This window comes from Pelodiscus sinensis, chromosome 11 (assembly GCF_049634645.1).
Source record: "Pelodiscus sinensis isolate JC-2024 chromosome 11, ASM4963464v1, whole genome shotgun sequence".
NCBI classification, from domain to species: domain Eukaryota; kingdom Metazoa; phylum Chordata; order Testudines; family Trionychidae; genus Pelodiscus; species Pelodiscus sinensis.
The window spans coordinates 43398264-43422278 of NC_134721.1; the positions used below are offsets into that span (position 1 = coordinate 43398264).

The 24015-nt window shown below is 44.7% G+C and overlaps 1 protein-coding gene across 5 annotated transcripts in view; it reads right to left on the minus strand.

Annotated features, from left to right (window-relative positions):
• The window catches only part of DCAF1 (DDB1 and CUL4 associated factor 1), a 100231-nt gene that overhangs the window by 30841 nt on the left and 45375 nt on the right, over positions 1 to 24015 (minus strand). For 4 of the 5 annotated variants that reach the window (XM_075939459.1, XM_075939457.1, XM_075939460.1 and 1 more), the window contains 11 exons: positions 22388 to 22557; positions 21623 to 21747; positions 18410 to 19670; positions 17220 to 17418; positions 16477 to 16559; positions 13831 to 13915; positions 11164 to 11397; positions 7465 to 7558; positions 5115 to 5219; positions 4260 to 4333; positions 1236 to 1340 (listed from right to left, as the gene is read on the minus strand). In XM_075939459.1, coding sequence (XP_075795574.1) covers positions 1236 to 1340; positions 4260 to 4333; positions 5115 to 5219; positions 7465 to 7558; positions 11164 to 11397; positions 13831 to 13915; positions 16477 to 16559; positions 17220 to 17418; positions 18410 to 19670; positions 21623 to 21747; positions 22388 to 22557 — 2535 coding nt within the window. Of the gene's footprint in view, positions 1 to 1235; positions 1341 to 4259; positions 4334 to 5114; positions 5220 to 7464; positions 7559 to 11163; positions 11398 to 13830; positions 13916 to 16476; positions 16560 to 17219; positions 17419 to 18409; positions 19671 to 21622; positions 21748 to 22387; positions 22558 to 24015 lie in introns of those variants that run through there. The other variant, XR_012906544.1, reaches the window with a different exon arrangement.

The following is a 24015-nucleotide window of genomic DNA, read 5'->3' on the forward strand; positions in this document are numbered from 1 at the left end:
AGTTCTGCTTTTTTACTTCTGACGCTTTAGGATAGCTTTTCAGTACACTTAAACCGTGCCTGAGACCCAGCTACACAAACAGAAGTTCATTTAAAGCACCACACAAAACACATTTCCCACTGAAAAGTCAATGACTACCAACTAACCATTATCACTTACTAGTATCTGAGATTAGTGTTTTCCTGTATTTAGGAAAAGAGAATGATATTTGCCTAATAATAAAACCAGATCCATCCCCTTTAGTGTTGTGACCAAGAACAGAAGAGAATTCCTTCCTCTAACTGAAGCAGGTGAGTGCCCTTTAACACAACATTTGAATCAATGTGTTGTCAGGAATGAGAAAGAAAAGCTCTCCCCCAATCTAACTGGCACAGGTGATGTGAGGTACTACTAATATTATTACAGCACATAAATCCACTGATTGGACTGAAAATACAATCTCCTCCATGGATGCTACCATCAAACGTTCCTTGGAAGACTAGTAAAGCAGTTTTATTCTAGCAACAGGAGATTAAGAAAGTGGAATGAACACCAAAACTCTAGCTTTCTGTGCAGTCTGAAGAAATCAATTTCTTTTTACCTCCAGTCACCACACCAACACAGAGGGGAAAAAAGAAGTCAGCTATGTTTCCACGGTGCAGACATTAATGTATCACAATACCAACACCAGAAAGAAGACAAACCATTCCACACCTTTTGGGATACATTTCACTTCTCCTTTGTCCAAAGGAAAATGGGTTTGGCTCTTCTATGAAGCCTGGCACCAACAAGAGATCTCCTGAAAACCCACTATAGAATGTGCTAACAAAGCAGACAGTCATATTACCTACTGTATCCTGAGTAATACTAATTCTTAGCTCTTTTATAGAATGTCAGACACAATAAACCCAGAAGTCAAATGGTTAGTTTAAACCAGATATTAGTACATCCCAATATAAACCTGTAGATGTTACCAAATTTCTTACACATCTTTATTACACAGAAACATTGTGCAATTTCACAGTGCAATAGTGTGTTCCATATCCTATTTATGCAAGGGTTACAAATCATGAATGACAAAGCCAATCTTAAATCTAAAGATTTGGAAATATGTAAAGTAAATTAAAGACAACTAGGGGGGAAAAAAGCACTATCCTAGATTTTAAATAAGCAGCAACTCCAGCATTCCAGCTGAGACTGGAAATAATTTGATTACACCTAGACAACAACAACTGAAAGGACTCTACAGTACTCACCTGATCTTCCTCTTCATCCTCTTCATCTTCTGCCAAACGCTGCCTGCCTACCTCATATAGCCTGCAAACTGTATCCATGTTCATGGCATCCATGCTGCCTTGATTCTGAAAAAGAAAGCATTGCCAATTCCAAGTGCTGTTTTGGGGGTTTTCTTTCTTTAACACGATCTCCATTACAGAAGAGAGGTGACAACCAAGAACAAACAACAAAAAGGCAGGCTATCTTTAATTTGATATACAGGCAGTCCCCGGGTTACGTACAAGATAGGGATTGTAGGTTTGTTCTTAAGTTGAATCTGTATGTAAGTCGGAACTGGCATCCAGATTCAGCTGCTGCTGAAACTGATCAGTTTCAACAGTGGCTGAATCTGGACGCCAGTTCTGACTTACATACAGATTCAACTTAAGAACCCCAGGCATCCCCAAGTCAGCTGCTGCTGAAACTGATCAGCGGCTGATTCCAGGAAGCCCAGGGCAGGGGCTTCCTGTAGTCAGCCACTGGTCATTTTCAGCAGCTGCTGACTTGGGGACACCTGGGGCAGAGCAGCTGGGGTGCTGCTGGGTTGGTCCAGTGGCACCCAGAGCGGCGCTACGGGACCAACCGGCAGCGCCCCAGCTGCTGTACCACAGGCGTCCGGAGCAAAGCCGCAGAGCACGGGGGCAGCGGGACAGCCCAGACGCGCCGTGGCTATCCTGCTGCCCTCGGGCTCCGCGGCTTTGCTCTGCTCTGCTGTCCGTCCCCCTGGTCTGCAGACCAGGGGGAGGGGGAGCAGAGCAGACCAGAGCAAAGCGGCGGAACACGTGGCCAGCTGACAGCCCAGACGCGTCTGGGCTGTCAGCTGGCCGCGTGCTCCGCGGCTTTGCTCTGCTCTGCTCCCCCTCCCCCTGGTCTGCAGACCAGGGGGAGGGGGAGCAGAGCAGAGCCGCAGAGCACGCGGCCAGCTGACAGCCCAGACGCGTCTGGGCTGTCCGCTGCCCGCGTGTTCCGCCGCTTTGCTTCCTCTCCCTGGTCTGCTGGAGACCAGGGAGAGGAAGGGCCCCGTTCGTAACTGCGGATCTGAAGTAAGTCGGATCCGCGTAACTCGGGGACTGCCTGTACTTACATACGTAGTGTAATTAGTTCTAATGTTTTCCTGTTATGCTGTAGGAATTACCTCAAGAGCAACATAAAGGGTTTGGCTTTGAGATACTAGCACCTATGCCACTCCCAACTAACATTCCAACCACAACATTTTATAACTCATAAGCCTTCAATTTTGACCATTCAACGCTCCCCCATCATGTCCAGCTGTGGATCTGTTCACTTTTCCCTGAACTGCATTACAGCTGCCCTTTACATTTATTCCCCACTTCTCTGGCTCCCTACCCCATGCAAGTCATTTCCTTAGAGGAAGGGAGATAAGTTGCAAGTTAGCACCAGTTTCAGAAGGATATAAACACCTGAACTCTGCCAATTACTACTGCTTTAAAAACAAAGCGGTTTGTTTCGAGTGGGATTTGAACCCTCCATTCTTATAGGCCAACTGCTGATACCCTAAGAGTCTGTATTGGGACGCTGCCATTGCTGTTATTTGTGCCCCTACCCATGAGCCCCGTTGGTGTGTCAGGAATGGCAGAGTAATCCCCAAGCTAGTGTTATGGTGCGACTCTGTATGCAGCATGAGACAAGAGTCTGATCAAAAGTTAAAACTGCTTCCAAGCTGGGAAAGAAATGATTTTATTTCTCCATAACCAGCTCACAAAAACACAGACAACCAACAGAAACCTGTTAGCCACCCCAACACTGGAAGTTAACGGAGAAACTCAGATCATTACAAGTTAGATTCATTGATTAACGGCAAAAAGGATCATTGGGACCATCTAGCCCAGAGGTTTTCCAAGTTGGGTGACGGGCCCCTCTGGTAAACTGCCGGCAGGCTGCAAAATGTTTTGTTTAGCTAAGCACCAAAAGGCATGGCACCTTGCAGCTCTCCTTGGCTGGAAATGGTGAACCATAGCCAATGAATAAACAAAGGATCTCATGGCCTGTCAGCGGCTTACCCAGCTGGGTCCACAACCCAACTTCGAAAACCCTTGATCTAGCCTGACCTGCACACACGGGCCACAGAATTCTACCCAGAAATTCCTGCATCAAGCCTCTAGCTTCAACAAGTCCATAGCTTCCTTCTCACCAAGCAGAAACAAGGCAGGAAGCCCAAATAAAAGCTCTAGGTGCACCAGAGATAATTCCCCTTTTTGCACAAGTTTCAACAACAAAAGGACTACAAAAACAGAGTGCAAATTTATTTCTCCCTGCTTGCAGGGAGGACACCTCCCTCTGTAGTATATTTCTTTTAAAGGCAGACAGACAGACAATGTTTGAGGAATGCAGGTGAAGGGCTCTGACAAGTCCCCCAAATCTGCATATGCCAGACACACAGATACAACGAGCAAGTCCTGTGGCACCTTACAGACTAAAGATACAGGATCATGAGATTTCGTGGGTGAAACCCACTTCGTCAGATGAGTTGGAGCAGAAATACAGAATCCAAGAGATTTTTATATATATATATATATATATATATATATATATATATATATATATATATATATATATATATATATATAAATAAAACACCAAAAAGAGTAACCTCTCTATTGACAAATAACTGTTTTTGCTATTCTATAGATCTTGGATTCTGTATTTCCACTCCAACTCATCTGGGGACGTGGACTCACCCATGAAGTGTCATGATCCTATACCTTTGTTAGTCTCCAATGTGCCATAGGACTACTTATTGTTTTTAAAGTTACAGACTAACATGGCTACCCCTTAGAGATACAGAGGCAGCTCTGGATTTAAGCTTGAGGGACAGGGTATAGGGAACTGGTCACAACTTTCCTATCTATCTCAAAGCACTGGTATATAAGACATCAGGGTCTGATAGTAGGAACTCCAGAATTTCCTGCTCCAATAATGATAGGTGTTTATTTTAAAGCATTTAAAGTATTTACGCCTTCCCCAACTAACTCAAATCCTTTTACCTCAATGACAGCCAAATAGCAATCCTTGCTGTCCGTGCACAAATCAAAGATATTCCGTTTTACATCAATGGTAGCTAGAAAACAACACAAAGTGAACTTAATGGTTACCAACAGGTTATTCAGTGTTTGCCAAATATACAAATATACAGACATACCTGAACAGGAAGCTACAGCTAAAACAAAAGCATGTTCAGCACATCTACCTAATTTCAACCAGTAACGGAGAACATTTCTAACCTGAAAACACTGAGCTGGTCAGTTCTCATACTGATTTCCATAGCAGCCCCATCTCGACCCAACTATGGCTACTGGGTTTTCTGTGCATGGGAGAGACCAAGTCGGCCTCTCAACTTCCAGAGAGGTAGTGACTGACATGGACAGAACTTTTCTCATCTCAGCATGCGGAAGCCAGAGGCCATATTCACTAACTCCTGCTACTGCTGCACTGAGCTCCGCTCCCGGAGAACTGTGGGCTGGCAGCTGAACTGACAGACATTTGAGCTAGAGGTAGGAACAAATCTTGGTGGGAAAGGGGACTGTAGGGGAGGAAAATGGGATCTTTCATGAAGCTGCACCATATCTGCCTATGTCATACCACCATTTCTCAGATTCATGTCTGACTTCGTGGGAGGAAAGCCAGAGCAGTGACTGTGGGCCACAGAATGAGTGAGGAAAATCACGTACCAGAGCAGAAATTCTAGCTCAAGCTAGTCTAGTGTGGAAGACAAATTTGTGCCTGGAACAGGGTATATTAAGCAGAGTTTGTTTAACCCACATGAGGTTGGAAAAAAAAATCTAAGTCTGCCTGCACCAAATTTACAAACCAATCCCCGTCAACTGCACCTTCATCCTCACCTATAGGTTTGTAGTCCGTTGCATTGAATGTCCTGAAGGATGACCCAAAGGGGCTTCTCATCCTCTCCTCCAGTAAGTCATCTTCATCATCAGCCTGCAACATAGCTAACAAGGGCGTGGGGGGGGGGGGGAAGAGAAATCTATCAATCAAGTCTATGTTCCTTTTACAATGTTACCTCTAGTCATTTTATGGTCCAGGGAGGATCCAAATACTGATTTTTGTTTAGGTTTTTGTTTTTAATAAAACAAACATTTAACCAACACTTAACATTGATGGTTACAAAGATAAGCAAATACTGTAGATGGAAGCAGAGTCTTTCCCCAATACAGGCAGTCCCCGGGTTACGTACAAGATAGGGACTGTAGGTTTGTTCTTAAGTTGAATCTGTATGTAAGTAAGTCGGAACTGGCGTCCAGATTCAGCCGCTGCTGAAACTGATCAGTTTCAACAGCGGCTGAATCTGGACGCCAGTTCTGACTTACATACAGATTCAACTTAAGAACCCCAGGCATCCCCAAGTCAGCTGCTGCTGAAACTGATCAGCGGCTGATTCCAGGAAGCCCGGGGCAGGGGCTTCCTGCAGTCAGCCACTGGTCAGTTTCAGCAGCAGCTGACTTGGGGACGCCTGGGGCAGAGCAGCTGGGGTGCTGCTGGGTTGGTCCAGTAGCGCCGCCGCTCCTCAGCGCTACTGGACCAACCCAGCAGCACCGCCCCAGATGTCCTGATTCAGCCGCTGCTGAAACTGATCAGCAGCAGCTGAATCAGGACTCCTGGGGCAGAGCAGCTGGGGTGCTGCCGGGTTGGTCCAGTAGCGCCAAGGAGCGGTGCTGCGGGACCAACCGGCAGCGCCCCACCTGCTCTACCACAGGCCCAGGGCTTTGCTCCACGTCTCCCTGGTCTGCTGGGGGAAGGGGAGGGCCACTAGCTGTGCCCCCCCCAGCAGACCAGGGACACGGGGAGCAAAGCCTCAGAGGCGCGGCACCCCGCCGCTGCGGCTTTGCTCCAGGTGTCCCTGGTCTGCTGGAGACGGTCCCCAGCAGACCAGGGGCACCCGGAGCAGCTTTTCTCGCCCCGGAGGTCAAGGTGGCGGGATCGCTGCGCTCTGGGCGGTCCCACTGCCTGCGAGCTCCGGGGCGAGAAAGCCCCGTTCATAAGTGCGGATCCGACATAAGTCGGATCCGCGTAACTTGGGGACTGCCTGTAACAACAAGCAAAACTTTTGCCATACAAGTGCTTCTCTTTTCAGTGAGCTGCATTTTAACCTTGCAAACTGGACATGGTATCACTGAAGTGATAGAAAGCTACCTAAAATATTACGTTTCCTAGTTGCCAGCAGTAAAAAGTAGTCCTACAGAAAAACTATGGATTTTTCCTGACAGACTAGTCTTGGTGACATGCTAGAGGCAAGAAAAAGGGCATGTTTAAGAGGTAAACATTAACGTTAAAAAAAGAATAAAAAGGATAAACTATGAAGAATATTTTCAAAGGCACAAATGGAGTTTAATGTCCAGCTTCTATTGACCTTTGGTGGGACTAGAGTGCCTACATGTTCTTTGCAACTTATTAAAATTTATTTAACAGCTTTTTTTAAAGCAAAGGTCTTTCTAGAAATTACGAGAAGAGAATTTGGATTCAAAAAATCCCTTGGATTCTACTCTACCAGGGGAAAGGAGAATGTCTACTTAGAACAAGAGATTCTGAATTTATGAACAGGGAATGTAATTAAAGACTATCGTAATGCATATACAAAGGGGACTCAATGTTGCTTAGACCACTTTAGTTGTGGCATTTTCTAACTTTGGACCGCTTTTGCCACTGCAAAGGTTGAATGAGCATTCGTTCATTTTGTTCCTTACAGCAATTTGCTCATAGACCAAGAAGTGACTGCTTTTTAGAAGATTACAACTAAATGTATTCCAAAAGGAAGCAAACTGTATCATTATCTGACTAGACATTGGTTCAACTCTAAGAGTGGCCAGGCCAGTCAGTGCAATATATTTCTTTATGTTCCAAAGTCCTCAGAAATGGCTAAAACCAGCACCTCAGATTATCTGTGAGGTACCCAACTGAATTTCAGTGGCCACACATCCTTAGCATGCTACTCTGTCCAGAGGCTAAAGACTAATAGGAGGTCCACTGACAGTAAAATTCCACACGGCATATAGTTAGATGTAGGCTTTTATACTTCTGGCAGGTTACCAATACAGCCATTGGCTGGAAAAACTTTCAGTTTGTCTGCTTTACTATGAACATAAGAGAAAGAATCCCCCACTCTCTGTTCCCACAGCCAAGTCCAAGGAGATTAAGGAGCAATACGATGCCATAGTGCAATACTAAGGAACATCCTACCTCCATACATAACTGTGCCAGTGTAGTTGAAGACTACCCGGCATTGATCCAATGCTGGTACCGTGTGCAGCAAATGGAAAGTTCGAAGGTCCCACTGAAGAAAGACGTTAAGGAATGACACACAACAAACCTTCCATTTTTATTTTAACTCATTGGTGAGCAGCAGATTAATAGCACCCACATAATTAATCTCACTTGCTTTTTTCTATGTCATCAGATGCTCAGTTCTCTATCACCATCACAAGCCCACTAGCGTGAACAAAAATATAATTAAACATGTTGTGCCAGTCCTCAGCTGCGAGCATGGTGATGCAGTTTTTGATGAGGAGAGAAACGATCCCTGAATGAGATGAAAGGGGTAAAACTGCAAATACCCATGAGTCACACCTGAAAAAGCAGGAAAGAACATGTACCAACAGAAAACCAACTCCCTCTCTTACCAGGGAGCTCTTGTACATTTCAAAGGCAGAACGCAGAAGTTCGTATCCACTGGAAAAGTAGTCAGTGGAAATTCCTTTGACTACTCGACTAGTAAGTTAGTTGCTACTTAAGATCCCTAGTGTATAAATGAGTATGGAGAAGAGTGGAGTAGTTTACATTTACTAGACACCGGGGAACGTGGAGGGAAGGGACAGCCTATGCAAAACAATAGGCCCCACTAAGAAAAATGGAATCAGGCTGATGAAAAAGAGAAAATTAACAAGGCTTTAGGGTCTTAGTTGAAGCTAGTGGAACACAGTACTGATGAACATTCAGGCTGGGCAAATGCAAGGAAATTCTATAACCCATAAAGAATAGAAATACAGCTGTGCTATCGGAGTGACAGGTTGAGAGCATCAAAACTCTGGGAGAGTGACAAGGAAACCAGACTAAGGCGTTAAAGAGGTACCAGGCCAAAAATAAACTGTAAAATGGCGTAACATACCAGTACATATGCATAAACACAAAACACAAATGAACTCAAGTGCCTGACTACAGAGAGCAGCCTTGACGTAAAAGACATTACAGAAACATGAGAGAATGATAATTAACAACATATTGTAACACCTCGTCTCTGAGAAAGGAAGATTACATGATAGCACTATCTAAAAAGGACCACAGTGATTTTTTTTAATGTGAGGTCTGGTAGTAAATACCTAATGTGAAGGACAACAAAGCAACTGAGGAAAAAAAAAGAAAAAAAAAAAGGAGAAATGGTAATTGGTGACCTCAACTACACATACATAAACTGGTCAAATGACACAAGACGACAAAAGCAATGAGGTATCCTGTGGCACCCTAGAGACTAATAGATTTATAAGAGCCGACGTTTTGTGGGTAAAACCCACTTCATCAGATGAATTGAAGTGGAAATTACAGAGGCAGGGGTATGTATGCACTAGTATAACAAAAGAAGGAAATTACTTATCAAGTGTAAGACCATTGTTTGAGCTAGCAGGTGCCATGTACGTGGATGGGTGGAATATGGGGAGAGGTTGGTCACACAAGGACAGTGCTACTGGGCATCTGGGGTGGAGATGGAGCCAGAGGCTCTGTCCTTACAGAGAAGCCCCAGCTGGGAGCAGAGGCAGGGATGGAGCAGGTTTGGAGGGGGTCATCTCCTCATCCACTCCCCCCATCTTCCTCCCACTGAATCAGTACTAAGTAGGCACTTGGCTCCTGAAGCTATTCTCCCTCAAGCTACCTTCAGGGACTGAAAATCCTGGTTACTTCAAAAGGACCATGGGATTCATACTGCTCACTCAGATGATCAGGATTTCCAGTTCGTTTGTCCAGATTTCAACTGACTTCATCTGTCTCTGGCAAAACTGTGAGCGAAAAGGGAAAATAAACTGAAGTGCATCTCAAAACATGCCTCTTGATTGGACTAGAATTCTGCGCACCAGTCAAAAATCAGCCAACCTGCCACTGCTGGCCAAAGCTACTTAAATCTCAGCTTCATTGACCTTGTTGGGTAAATTACTTTACATGGCTCTGTCGATGGAGCCACATAGTCTAGACATACCCTAAGTTGCTACAGGACCACTCATTGTTTTTTAAATTTAAGTTACAGATTAACAAAAAAAAATATAGAAAGTATCATGAGCTTTTGTGGGCACAATCCACTTCTTCAGATGAATGGAGTAAGAGGTCCGGGGGGGAGGGAGGGGCGGACGATGACAAATATTTGTGGGTCATGCCCATGGAAGCTCATGATACTCACTAGATTTTTTTTGTGAGTCTAAGGTGCTACAGGACCACTCGTTTCTTTTAAGTTTCACTAATCAACATTCGCTTTCTGGTAACAGATGGCAACCTTCAATGCTTGCAAGTAGAAGGACCTTGCAGCACAACCAGCGGAAGCAGTATCACAAATAAAAGCCCTCCACAAAGTGGGCTGTGCGCCAAATTGAGTGGAGAACTGAAACAGGATATAGAGACTGAGGAAAATAAACAATTTCATCAGAGCTTTCTCAAGTCCACAGCACAGACTATTGTATGAACCAGTTGCTGAGTCTTCTGCAAAGCACGAAGATCATCTCCAGAATGATATACTGGCTTGGTTAGGGTACGTGACTGAACTCTAGGCTCAAGTTGATGAGTTCCCTTGGCACAACAGCCACAAGGAGTCATCTGAATCTGTCCCTTGCAGAAGATATTGAATTCATGGTCAAAACAGCATTTCTGTGCAACACACTTGGCTACCTGAATGCCCTGAACGTACAGCTGCAAAGCCAAAAGATCATCTGCAACCTTGTCAATAAGCTAGAGGCTTTTCAGAAGAAGCTGGACATACTTCTGATAGATCTGAGTTCTAAGAAGCTTTTGCACTTTATTCAGTTCTACAACCATTGATCAGCACAGGAGGCAGATGATGCAATCAGTCTCTCATGACAAGCTGCCTTCAAGCAGTGACAGGACAACTTCAGCACCCAATTTGGAGACTGTTTTTCCATGCCCAAGGAGGTAATTGATTTCATACATGATCTTTTCTCCATAACTGCTGAGGATGACTTCCTATTTCACATCCATGAAATCCTCCTTGAACAGCTAAAACTAGTCAACCTGCAGACCTCCAAAATGCTGAAGAATGAATTCATGAACAATGAAATCAAGACATCCTGGACATAATAGGCGGACACAGAAAAATATCCAAACCTTAAGAATCTCTCCCTCCAGGTCACCACAAATGAGCAAAACCAGATCTGTAGCCACAAGCATCTTCAAGAATGATGCTTAAAACAAGCTCATAAATGAGTGTCCGGAGAGTTACTTTGCAGAGCAGACACTTCACTGAAGACAAAGTTAAACAAGCTAGCACAGAGGAATAAGTGCCACTTTGTATGCTAGTAATAAAACCTAAATATTACAGACAAAAACTCTATTAGTCTCCACTACGCCATCCAAAGCCTCTAGCCCCAGACTATTTACTGGGTTATAACAGGCCATAAACATTTACAAAGAGATCCCACGCCCAGAAAATTTGAGCACACCTGGTTTAGATGGACTGTCCATCCTAACTTTGTAATTCTTAGGTTCACTCTAGTTAACGTACATATTAAAGCTTCTGTTACTACCACAGCCTGTGAAATTCTATTTCTGCTTATCATATGACACAGCTGAACATTTATACAGGTTGCTTCAATCAGATCACCTGTTTGTTAGCCCAAGGTTTTATGTTTCCACTGCATTGGCATAACAACTGAGACAAAAGGATACAATCTCTGTGTTGACTATGACCTCTAGCCCATTAGGATGAAAAACACCACTGATGGTCATGTTGAATTTGTCAAACTTGTGGATGGCCTGTGCAGAGCGAACATCCCAGAGCACCCCATCGTTTAGGACAAGGTCATCTGTGGGGTTAAAGGTGGCACAGTTCTTCTTATAGTTGTTGGCAAGATCTGGGTTAAACAGAGTCAATAGCTTGTTGCCAGTCTGAATATCATAGATCTTTTAGATTAAAAAGAAAGAGAAAGATTAGTCAAGATTAGTTCAAACAGCGCTAAAGAACACCACGTACTATCCCTTTCAGAAAATTTTTGGTGACCCCTCTCACTCCAGCTTTCCTTATGCATCCCAAATGAGAGCTTGCCCATGTCAAACTCTCCTCCCAAGGCACCAAACATTCAGACAGAGTTCTTTAGGCCGTGGTCCGCATTTCCCCATACATGTGTACAATGCTTAGCTCGCCTGGGGTTTTCCAATATGTTTAATAAGCTTGAGGTGGGTAGGAGAAAATTTTGAAAAATAGGCTGTGAAGTTTTAAATAAAGGCAGCATTTAGCCAATCTGCTATAGAAATATTTCAACTAACTTTAAAAGACAGGTGATAATTACAAGCAAAAAAGAGTTTAGTGCACAATGAAGAAAACTCTGAAATATGAAAGGAGTTCTAGTTACTGGCAATTACAGTATATGGTCTCACTAAACTGTGCTTTATTTCCCTATCGAGGATTTTCACAATCAAAGACAAAGCCTTCATACTTTTTGTGCCTGTAACTATTTTCTCAGCAGCATTTCTCACAAACTAGTTTCCTTCTGACCCTGCAATGATGCCATAATCCTGTGGTTTTGGGTATCAGTCTGTTGCCAACCAGATGATCACATTGCAAACTCAGATTTGATTTCCCAGGAGTGCCAAAACACTGGAGGAGGTGGGCAAACATGGATAACTCATTTGTTTAAACAAAAATGTACATGAAAATCAGCAGGAGTGGGGCAAGGAAAACGATGAACAATTTGAATACGTATGCTTTGGGACAGTATTTTGGTCAATGTTTCTTCAGGTGAAAGAATCCTTGTCATGAATTCTGTTGAGCAGAGGCACCTTAAAAGAGAGGAATACCTCAGATTGTGGCATTTTCATGCCCTGATACGTGTAAAATGCTGAAAGAGTATTATGCAAATTACACAGATAATTCAAGCCAAATTATTTGTCACTCATTCGGTGCATTCCTGCTGGAAAGCTTCCAGTAGCCCATTTCCCCCAACTGCTGGTGAAGTACACTTTCTGGCAAAAATCTCTCATGTAGAACAAGCTGCCATCGCTTCTTTACAGCTGCATGTATTCCAGCACTACTCCCTGCAGAACATCTTTCAAACAAGTGGCTCACCAGGCCAAACACTAGATATGCCCAGTACAATTGGACCTATCACATGTCCAAGAGGTCTGTGGCATACCAGGGATGTTAGTCAGCATGTAACTGAATAGTCATGTAAGCCATGAAATTTTAGCAGCTACACAATTATTCATTGGTCCCCAGGGGCAGGAGCAGCAGCCAGTGTGTTCCCGGCCCCACTCCCAGGAAGCCAGTTTTTAAACCAGCTTCCCATGCAGACCGGCTCCCAGCTGCCGCCCCTCCACCGCTGCCTCTGTTTCAGCTCCGTGGAAGGAGTCCCTAACCGCAGGGAGCTCAGACCTCCCTCCCCCTCCGCAGGCAGAGGCTACTGCCGCGGAGCAGCCTCTGTCGGCAGCAAGCCCAGATCTGCCACGGACAGAGGCTGCTTCACAGCAGCCTCCCCAGCGCCCACTCCCACCCCCACACTCTTGCTGCCTCTGACAGAGGCAGCAGCATGGTGGGGGGAAGGGGAGGACCATGCAGCACAATGGAGCTGGTGCTGGGGGGAACTGGCTTTTAAGCAAGCTCCTGCGCAGCACCCGGTTCCTGCTTGCCTCCCCACCCCCACTGCCTCTTACAGAGGCAGCATGGGGAGCAGGTGGGTCCGTGGAGCCAGTATGCTTGGGGAGCCTGCTTGAAAGTCAGCTCTCCATGTGTATCAACTCCCACCTGCCCCTCTTACCCTCTGTGCTGCTGCCTCTCTATCAGAGGCAGCAGCGCAAAGATGTGGGGGGCAGGTGGATCCAGCTTGTCAGCCAGCTGCTCACTGGCACGAACTCTTGCTCCCCCCCTCCACTGGCAGCAAGATGGGGGGTGGGAAGGTGCATGTAGTTCACAAGATTAACTGATAAGGCTTATCGGTTAATCATGTATTCATTTACAAGTTGACATCTCTATGACATACCATTCAGCATTACAGCCCAATTAAATTTTTAGGTTATCCTGATGCTTTCAAATGCAGTGAATAAGCTAATTACACTTCTGAAGTTGTTCTTGTAAATAGAGCCCTGCAAATCTGTAGATACGCACTTTATATCCCTGGGTATCTGCACCCACAGATATGGATACAGGTATCTGCAGCTCATTTTTATGGATACAGATGCAGACACTGATTCAAATTTTGTATCCATGCTGGGCTCAACCCATAAAGCCTTTAGTTTGCCAGTTACATACAGCTCCACAGTACCCAGGTCAGTTAACAGAGAGTACGAATAGAGGCATAACCTTGTTATGTCTTCAAAGAATCAATTTCCGCTGATACTTACATGGGCAATGTCCCCTTTTGTGCCAATGACCCTGTCCTGAGAGTGCTTGCTGAACTCCACATAGTGATCATCTGGGAAGGAATGCCTGCAGACAACAAGCAGTGATGAGGTCAACAAGCAGCAGACTAACTGTCCATTCGGAGTCAGACACGCATTGTGTAATACTTATGGCAAAAGTTACCATGTTTATCACAAGAAATAAAACCTAAAAACTTGCGAATCTTCAGTCTAGCTCAGAAAAGTATTTATTATCCAGTCACAAACAGCATAGCTATGACACCTATCAGCAGCAAGGCAACTTGTGATCAAAAGCCACCTCAGAACACTGCAGTTGGTCAAGATGACAGGCCCTATTATAGAGCTGATATTTGATTTTCTTGAGAAGGTTAGTGCGAACATGCAAAATTCCCCTATACATAGGTTTGAGCACATAAAATCTCCCATCCATATAATATGCCTTCCAGTTAATTTAAATATCATATTAAAAAGTGAATGCTATTTCCCATTGCCTCTCCCTTCTATTTTCTACAGAGAGTAAGTAATAGTTAATAATGAAATTAATTTAACTGTGCCATGCTTGTAGCATCCATCTGCACTGCAAAATTTACCACGCATACTCACTACCATCTTACAGTTTTTCTGTAGCTAGCCTTAAAGACTCATCATAATTTACTAATGAAGCAAAAAAACAAGAACAAAAACTACTTATTTATCAGAATCCTCATTTTACTCATTTATCTGAAGTAAATATCCTCCAGGCAAATTTTGCTAGGCTATCTTCAGCCGATGAAGTGAGGAAGACACAGCATCATCAGAATAGAGCCAGCCTTTTTTATTCAGACAATAACAATTGGCTTCACTCTTCTTTTACACAATAGACCACTACCCATTTGTTTCTGTTTTAAGTTATTTATTTCATTTAATGGGTTTCCTGATAACTTTTAACTGTTCTTTTTTGTTTGATTGCTTTAATCTAGTCAATACTGTGTGATCCATCTTCTACAAAACCTGTGTGATAGGTAACATTCTTTTTCCCTTATCCCTAAGGCTGAGGTAGTGTTCAGAAGCCTGCTTTCAGGATACACATCAATAACTCTACTAAAAAAACAGGAGCAGAAATGTGACTAATTTTGGCTTTTGAGTACAAAATGCTCTTTTTAGAGAGTCAGATTACAGTTAACTCAAGCAATTAACTAAACACAAAATTCAATTAAAAATTAAACACAATCCATCAGAGTTTTAATTGCACTATTGAATAGTAGAATTGAATTGATTTCAAGTACAACACATAATACAAAGCATATTGTGCTCACTGTATATTTTTATTACAAATATTTGCACGGTAAAAAAGATCAACAAAACAGGTATTTGCATAGAACTTTTGTAGCCAGTGCTGCAAGAGATTTACAGGCCAGATGTGCTAAACATTTGTATGCTCCTTCAGTCTTCAGACACCATTCCAGGGGACATGCTTCCATTCTGATAACACTTGTTAAAAAAAACCCTGCATAATTCAGTTTAGGGGAAGAATTGTAGGTCTCCTTTTCCGTGGTTTTACCGACACAGTCTGCCATATATTTTGTGTTATGGAAGTCTTGGATGACAATCCAGCACATAGGCTGTGTCTAGACTGGCCACGTTTTCCGGTAAAGCAGTCGCTTTTCCGGAAAAACTTGCCAGCTGTCTACACTGGCCGCTTGAATTTCCGCAAAAGCACTGACGATCTCATGTAAGATTGTCAGTGCTTTTGCGGAAATACTATGCTGCTCCCGTTCGGGCAAAAGTCTTTTTCCGAAAAACTTTTGCGCAAAAGGGCCAGTGTAGACAGCAGAGATTCGTTTTCCGCAAAAAAGCCCCGATCGCGAAAATGGCGATCGGGGCTTTTTTGCGGAAAAGCGCGTCTAGATTGGCCATGGACGCTTTTCTGCAAAAAGTGCTTTTGCGGAAAAGCGTCTTGCCAATCTAGACGTGCTTTTCCGAAAATGCTTTTAACGGAAAACTTTTCCGTTAAAAGCATTTCCGGAAAATCATGCCAGTCTAGACGTAGCCATATTGTTTGATTTATGAATACTTCTGCAGATTTGACAAACACACAAAGAAATAAACACATTTGTCTTAGCAAGTCGCTGAACAAGAAGTACGATTAAGTGGACTTTTAGACTCTACGTAGTTTTGTTTTCAAGTGCAGTTACGCAAAAAAATTCTTTTGTTAGTTGTACCTTCACAATACAGAGATTGCACTGCAATACTTGTATGAGGAGAAGTGGAAAATCTTTTTTCTCTTTCTTATCGTGCAAATATTTGTAATAAAATTTATATAAAATGAGCACTGTATACTCTGCATTTTGTGTTGCAATTGAAATAAATATTTGAAAATATAGAAAATATCCAAAAACATTTCAATAAATGGTATTGTTTAGCAGTATGATAAACTGCAATTTATCACAATTTTCTTAAATCCTGTGATTAATCACAATTAATTGTAGTCGTTTGACAGTCCTAGTTGGACTAGGTTTCCTAGCATATAGCAGCTTCTAACTGCCAAGTCCTCGAATACTTTTGCAGCTTGCCATTCCAGGCGTTTTGGGATATGTTTAAAGGTTCTACTTTAAGTTTCTGCATTTCAGATGATCAAAGAGTACCTACTTCATGTCGAAGACAGATTTCATCCCCCACAATGCAGACAACGGTTGGCTCCACGTCGCAGATGTTAGCAGTAAAGACCCATCCTGTAGGTTAATGGTGTGAGGAAAAAATGGCAGTGTGAAACAAGTGATTATTGGTACACTAGTGTATTTTCTTGCATGTATAACAGGCATTCAAAGGACCCTCTCTCACTGCACTACTCAGGAATAATGACCTGATGGTAAATTACATCACTATATAATATTATTCAAAAATGTTATCAACATCTAAAGGAGCTATGCATTACGATGGCAGCAGATGCAAAGGGGGTAACCCTTGCATAAGCAGCAATGCTCTGACTGCAGAGAACACTACTTTTAAAAAAAAAAAAAATTCTTCCTAGATTCTTGCACATCAGGTTTCTTCCTCTCTAAAGGAGAGCTCTTGGTTACAGCATTGTGTGTTTACCCTATGCATACACAAGGTCACTTCAATAGCCCTGTTCACCCCCTTACACAAAATGTTATCTATGCAGGCACAAAGCTATTGCACCCCTCTTGTGCTGTTAGGGAAGAGAAAGGACTTCTAGGCTCCTAAGAGAGGAGAGCAAAGACCGTTTCACTGATCTTCTGCTATTCCTTTCATAGGCTATGCTGCATGCTAGCCAGTAAATGTGCTTTGGGTCCATGGAGGCCATATGGGGCAAACACAGCACAAGGCTTAAACCCCAGGAAGTCAATGTTCATACGAGTCTGACGCCTTACCCTGGACGGCTCAAGGTGCGTGATGGCAGAGTTATGGCAGTTGTAGCTGGCCTCCTCCTGCCCACTGAAAACATTGTAGAGCTTCAGCTGCCCTGTGCAAGTGCCCAGCATTAGGAATCGCTCTCGCGCAGAGAACGCACAACAGGTAAAGCCACTTTCATCCTCATTTGCTTCCCGGAACACAGAAATTGGACGAAACCTGGGGAAGAGGGTAAAAAAAAGAAAGACAAAGGGAGAAAAGAAAAGCAGCAATGAACAAGGGTGAGGTGATCTTAAAACTTGTGTTTGAAAGCTTAGGTCGCTACAGCTGTTACTTTAGTTTTCTTTTTAGAGGATGATTAGTAAGAATGACACCAGCAGAGTAAGAAGAAAACAGATGACCCTCAGATGTGAGATGTGTCATGACACAATCCTGAGACAAGGATTTCATCTTGCTGACAACCCAATCAGATATAAAAATCTAGATTCAATATCTTCCAAGTTGGATTGATGGAAAATCTGTGGCATGGTCACATGGAAAATCCTGGGCAGTTGGCTAAGACCTCATGAAAGAAGGCTGGAGAAAGCAAAATAAGGAGAAAGGGCACATCGGGTGTCTCGAGACCATGAATTGTTGATGGTGGTGGTGTGGTTTTACCACCACCAAAAACACTGGCATCAACATCTGCTCATTTTACAACTTGTCAGCTCCTCCCATTTTCTCCACGCCTACCAGACTTCTACATAGGCAGAACAGCAATACTGCTGTCTGTACGGAAGAGGAGATGAGGATAGGTTGTGAGAACAAAAGAGAGATCCTGTGTTCATTAATTTGCCAGTAGCCCTAGATGTGACAGATAACCTCAGGCCTTCAGCAGCTCAGCCCTTCTGCCTTAATTGCCCCACCTGTAAAGTGGGGATTACACAACTTACCTCTCAGGGTGGGGTCAGGAGGCTTCATTCATGTCTCTACAACACTCTGAAGGTTGAAGGTGCTATATTAAGTGCTAATCAATTATCAGAGAGAAACAGAATGGCTTCTCAAACTGTATTTGCAAAATGTTCTCCCAACTGTCACCATAGAAGGGAAATGTTTTTATCTGTCCAAGAAATGAGGATTCTGAGGCCTGAATCCACCTTTGCAGCAGGTAAGGCCTTTTGGCACAGACACTACCCCAAGAGGTTTTGAGAAACATTCCTTTCTTCCTTACCTGCTGAATATAAGGTGTCTATCAAAGCATCCACCGTCCACCCCTCCATACTTCGGAAAGGCCGCCCTACGGGTCAGCCGCGAGGTAAAGTTAGTTGGCGCCTGGCGCCTCTGTTTTGGCTCAGGGCACTGGTGGGGAGTAAAGAGAGAGAAAGGGGGACAGGTGGCAACAGGGTTCTTGCAGCGGGCATGCTGCTCCCTAAGGTATTCTGTAATTATGCTGTCCAGCGTGGGAGGGGAAGGGAGGTGTCTGTCCAGCTGCTTTTTGATAGCCGGGCTCTGGCTGTAGGCGCCGTGGTCTGATTTTTGTCTCAGCACTCTGATTTTCCTGCCATTGCAGGGTGGTGGCCTCTCTCTGATGAAGCTAATCCTGCCAATCAAAGGGGAGTTGCTGGCATAAGAAGGACCTGGAAGGGCAAGTGGACCCTGGGATACAGGAGGCCTTGGTTGAGCATGGACAGAGGCAGCCGTGGCACCTACAGAAGCATGGCTACTCAGTCGGGCTGAGATACCATTAGCTATACGAGGTGTGCGAGGCAGCGCCACAGGGGAGGCCGCGGCTGCAACAGGGGTGAACGCAGATGAGTGAGAGGCAGCTGTCATGGGTAGATCTGCCTCTTTCGTGAGGACAGTAGCAGTTTCTCCTAGCCCCTTAGAGATGAGATGGTTCCGAATCAAAAGCAGCAGCTCCTTCTCAGGAAAGGAGATCCTGGACTGGGCCACCACATCCGCTTTCTGCAACCGAGCCAGGGAGACATCTGTGCCAATCAGCAATGGCTTCCCTGAGACACGCTCAATCAGCTCGGCAGCAAACTTGCAGAACTTGACATGGTCACTGCGCTTGTCCTGGAGCACAGGCTCCTTCATTAGTTGCTGGATCTGACAGCTGCTGAAGAGGGGTAGCTTGCTGATGATCTGCCGGACAGTACTGCTACGGGAAAGCCCCACCAAGGCCTTACAGGCCAACGCTCGGATCTGGTCCGCATCTGTAATTGGCATTTTTATAGACAGCAATGACAGCAACACTTTGATGCCATTGTTGGACTGCACCACATTCCACATCTTGGCCAGTGTGTGCTCACTGCTTTTGGGTGCCTGGGGGAGCTTGCGTCGGGGCGTCCCCGAGATGAATTTGCCAATACTGGAGATCCGATTATCTGGGCCACACACACAGTTGATGATGATCTGAAGGGCTGACTTCTGGATCTCTGCATCATGGATGAAGAATTCACCCTCAGCAACTCCCAGGATGATGCTGATACCTAGCGAGAGAAACGCTTTTGTTATGATAAAAACGAGTAGCTCAGTGGCACCTTAGAGACTAACCAAAATATGTAGAATCATGAGCTTTCGTAGGTAAAACCCACTTCAAGAGATATCCTGCTGTTCTATATACATCTTGGGTTTCTGTTATTTCCACTCAGATTCATCTGAGGAAGTGGGTTTTATCCATGAAAGCTCGTGGTTCTATACATTTTGGTTAGTTTCCAAGGTGCCACAGGACTACTCGTTTTTCAAGTTACCAACCAACAAGGCTATCCTTCTGACATTTTATCATCAGGTTAACTTTAGCACAAGACATTCCTCAGTTCTCTATTTGGAGTCCTCTGCAGTCGCCTCATTCTCTGACCATGACAGCTTTCCTCTATAGCCCCAGGCTAGATAATCCCCCTCACTAACACCACCCATTGACACTGCTCCACGGATCACACCACACTGGTGGGTTCAACGTGGTCTCTCTCAGAAGATAAGCAGGCATGGGCCAGGTTTGCTTAAGGCCAGGCACCTCAGACTGCAGCTACAACATGGAGAGCCTCTAGGGCTGACATCACAGAAAGCAGCCCTCTATCAGGAACGTAACAAAGCAGAAGCGAAGGACAGGGTAGCTTTTTATACACATCACACCCTCCAGAATGCTTTTGGTCAAAAAGCATCTATTGCTTTAATTGTTCTTCAAATCCAACCTTCATTCAAAGAGGACCAGTGTGCTGCTGAGAGAAAGTGCTCTCATGAGAGATTCTCTCAGATATAAAAGTGTTTGCATGGGTGGGGAACTTGTGTAACAGGCCAGGCCCCATCCTCCTAACATTTAGAGCCCAGCAATCAGCCGGAGTTTGTTCACTTGTTGGTAAGCTGTGAGTGTGGGGCGTGACTGACTAAAGGCACCGAATAAAAAGGGGCAAACTTATCCAATTTTTTAACAGTCCTTACTCCGGTCCTACCCACTCTGAGTCCATCCCAAGACCATCTCCTAGGAGGACACAGAGTCCAGGAAGCTAAGGGATGCTCAAATCCACATTTTCAATGGGACACAATTGGGATCATTTGTTGAGTACAGCCCTTGCTAATTTTTTTCCATCCAGGTGCAGAATAAATGATGTTGTGAGTATCACAACATTTGTGAACGTGCATCACCAGGAGTAACACATGCTGCCTGCTGTGTGATTTCTGTTAATCAGCTGGGCAGCGCCTCAGTCTCTTGTGGCTGGCCTCCTAAATGCACAGTTTACAGGTAACACTGCAGACAACGTGCTCCGCGTCAGGAGAATGAGACGAAACAGGCTGTGCACTCGAGTTTACAGTCTGAGGGTACGTCTAGACTACATGCCTCTGTCGCCAGAGGCATGTAGATTAGGCTACCAGACATAGGAAAATGAAGCGGCGATTAAATCGCCGCTTCATTTAAATTTACATGGCCGCCGCGCTGAGCCGACAAACAGCTCATCAGCTGTTTGTCGTCTCAGCGTGATAGTCTGGACGTGCGGGTGTCGACATCGAAGGTATTTGTCGACCATCCAGGTAAACCTCATCCCAGGAGGTTTACCTGGGTAGTCAACAAAAACCTTTGATGTCGACACCCGCGCGTCCAGGCTATCGCGCTGAGCCGACAAACAGCTGATCATCTGTTTGTCGGCTCAGCGCGGCGGCCATGTAAATTTAAATGAAGCGGCGATTATTTAAATCGCCGCTTCATTTTCCTATGTCTGGTAGCCTAATCTACATGCCTCTGGCGACAGAGGCATGTAGTCTAGACGTACCCTAACATTCTATACCACAGCCCCCTCTCTTATCTGCATCACTGGCCATGACTACGAACGGACTGAGGTAGCCCTCAATCATACTGTGGGGGACATGAAATAAGTCACCTAAACATCACTGAATGAAGGCTACTATTACGAAAGCACTTAAACCCTGAAGGCCAAGCTTAGCTTACCCACAGTGGAGACAGTAGATCCTGCTTCATCCAACACATCTACAGGCTCTGCCAGCTGCAACTGGATTTTAGGAACCACAGTAAGGATAGCCAGAACATCCAAAGCATAGCGCACTGTGTCATTCCTGGAAGAGTACAGCAAAGGAAATCAGCAGCTATACTAGGGTGGAACATTTTTAACACTAGAAGACTTCCTGCAAATTCTTCTCTTTGGCTACAGGTTGGATGCTGCAATGTAGAATGAAGCCGGGGGGGATGAGATGTCTCAAGGACATATCAGAAGATAGCTTTGCTCTGGCAGCATGCTACTGTAGAGTCTATTGTCAAAAACAGCAGAGGGGCCTTTAGGCGTGACATCTCCTAGATTAGTTCTACTCAGCCCTAGAGTTTGGTCACTCTATTGAATTTCCTCTGAGGTCACCAGTCCAAGTATAGTACAGTAAAGCAGTAGCTGCCAACACCCCCTTTATGACTGGACCAGATATTCTCATCCTCTATACAGACTCATAGTTCAAAATACATGGCCAAATTCAGCAAAATCAACACAGATATGAGAAGTATGCCTCCTTGACCCAGAAGAAGCTGCATACCAAATTTGGTGGTCCTAAGTCTTATCGTTTAGGAGGAGTTCTTGAACAATCAGACTCAGCCTCACTCAGATATCCACACATTTCTAAAATATATAGACAGATGTAATGCTCCACTACAGAGTTGCATCTACAGGTTGGGAAATGCAACAATACAGTATAGTAGCTACTCTCTCACCTAGCATAGTATGTCTTCCAGTTGCATGCTATTGAGATAAGCTGGAGCATGAGCTGCACACAAGATAATTTGAGAAAGACTTCTGCTGGCTCCCAGTAGAGCTGCGCTGGACCATACTCTATTAGAAACTCCATCATCTCCACAATCTGCTCGTGAGTGTAGGAACAGGCCTGTAGGGAGAAGAAGCAGGGTGAATTAGAGAGCTATCACAAAGGTTATATGCTTAGCAGAGATCATATCCTGTACTCTTAAGAAATCACTGCCCTTGGCAGCACATTTGTATCCAAGTCTAGTGGCCATTAAGGCACCATGCAGCTAAAATAAGATTTTGTACACAAGTAATTTGCTTTGTGTTTTCTTCCCTATAATATGTACTGTAGTTGCCACCTAAAACAGCATCCTTCACGTTTCTCACCAGCCCTAGGAACAAATGAGTTTGAGAAAAGCTAAGAAAGAGGTACCAAAATACAGTTCTGGCCCCATGGGGCTAATATATACTAACTACTCCACAATTTAGAAAGGGTTCAGGAAAAAATTTACATTAATATAATTCAAACTCACAAAAGGCTGCAGTAAAACAGTTACAGGCCCTAAATTCCAACCATAAAAATAATTTTAAATTGAAAAAACTGAAGAGGCTTTTTTCTCAACCTTAATCAATTAATCTTTTATACATTTCAACACACATTTTTACAACATAAAAGTGATTTTGAACATGATTCCTGCATTTTTAATTCCTTAATTTTTTTTCCCCACAAATATATAAAGTGTAATTTTTGCCACTCTACAGAAGTGGAAGTTGTCTTTTCAGTCCCCATCCTAAACAGCCAACAAGACACCAGAAGAGAAACCTTAAATGTATTGAATTTGCTCCTTCATGTGTGTGACGGGGTGACTCCGCACCGCCAGAGTGGCGTGAGACCGCCCCACACTGAGGCCGCACCGATCCCCGTGATGTCCAGGAAGGCGGATGTGCAAACGTTCAGCTGCACCACTTGTCCTCGTGCAGGGGAACGGGAGGACGTCCGACCCCATGGCAAGGGGGAGGGAGAACGACGACGTGGTGAACGTGAGGGGCGGGGCTCAAGGGCGACGTGAGGTCAGGGGAGGGGCGAGAGGGAAACGCCAGGATGGGGGAATTCAAAGGTGGGAAGGACGCCGCCCAGGGAGGAGGGCAGGAAGGAAAAGTGGGAGCGTTGAATGGACACCTCAACGGCCGTGAACCAGACTTGCGGGGGGTAGGAAGCAGCCCAGGGTAGGGCTTCCTGCATATTGCCCAAGGGCTGGTGAGTTTCAGCAGGAGATCCACCAGCCGAACCAGACCTTAGCGTACTGGTCTCAGGGCACTGGGCTGGGGCTTGTGAGAGTGGGCGGGCCCAGGCCCCCCTACCACCCCGCGAGAGTGTGTCCCTGAGGGGGTGAAACCACAAGGGAGAGAGGGTGCAGCCAAAGGCCCGCTTACAATAAGGAATGGCTAATGAATTTAAAATTAAAGTTCAACTGGAAAAAACCACAACAAGAGGTAACAAGGATTTTGTAGCTTATTTCTCAAGACTATTTTGTCCTCCTTGGGCACACAGAGAGGATTGTTCCCTGCTTCCAGAGCAGAGTCTTCTTCAGTACTTTTG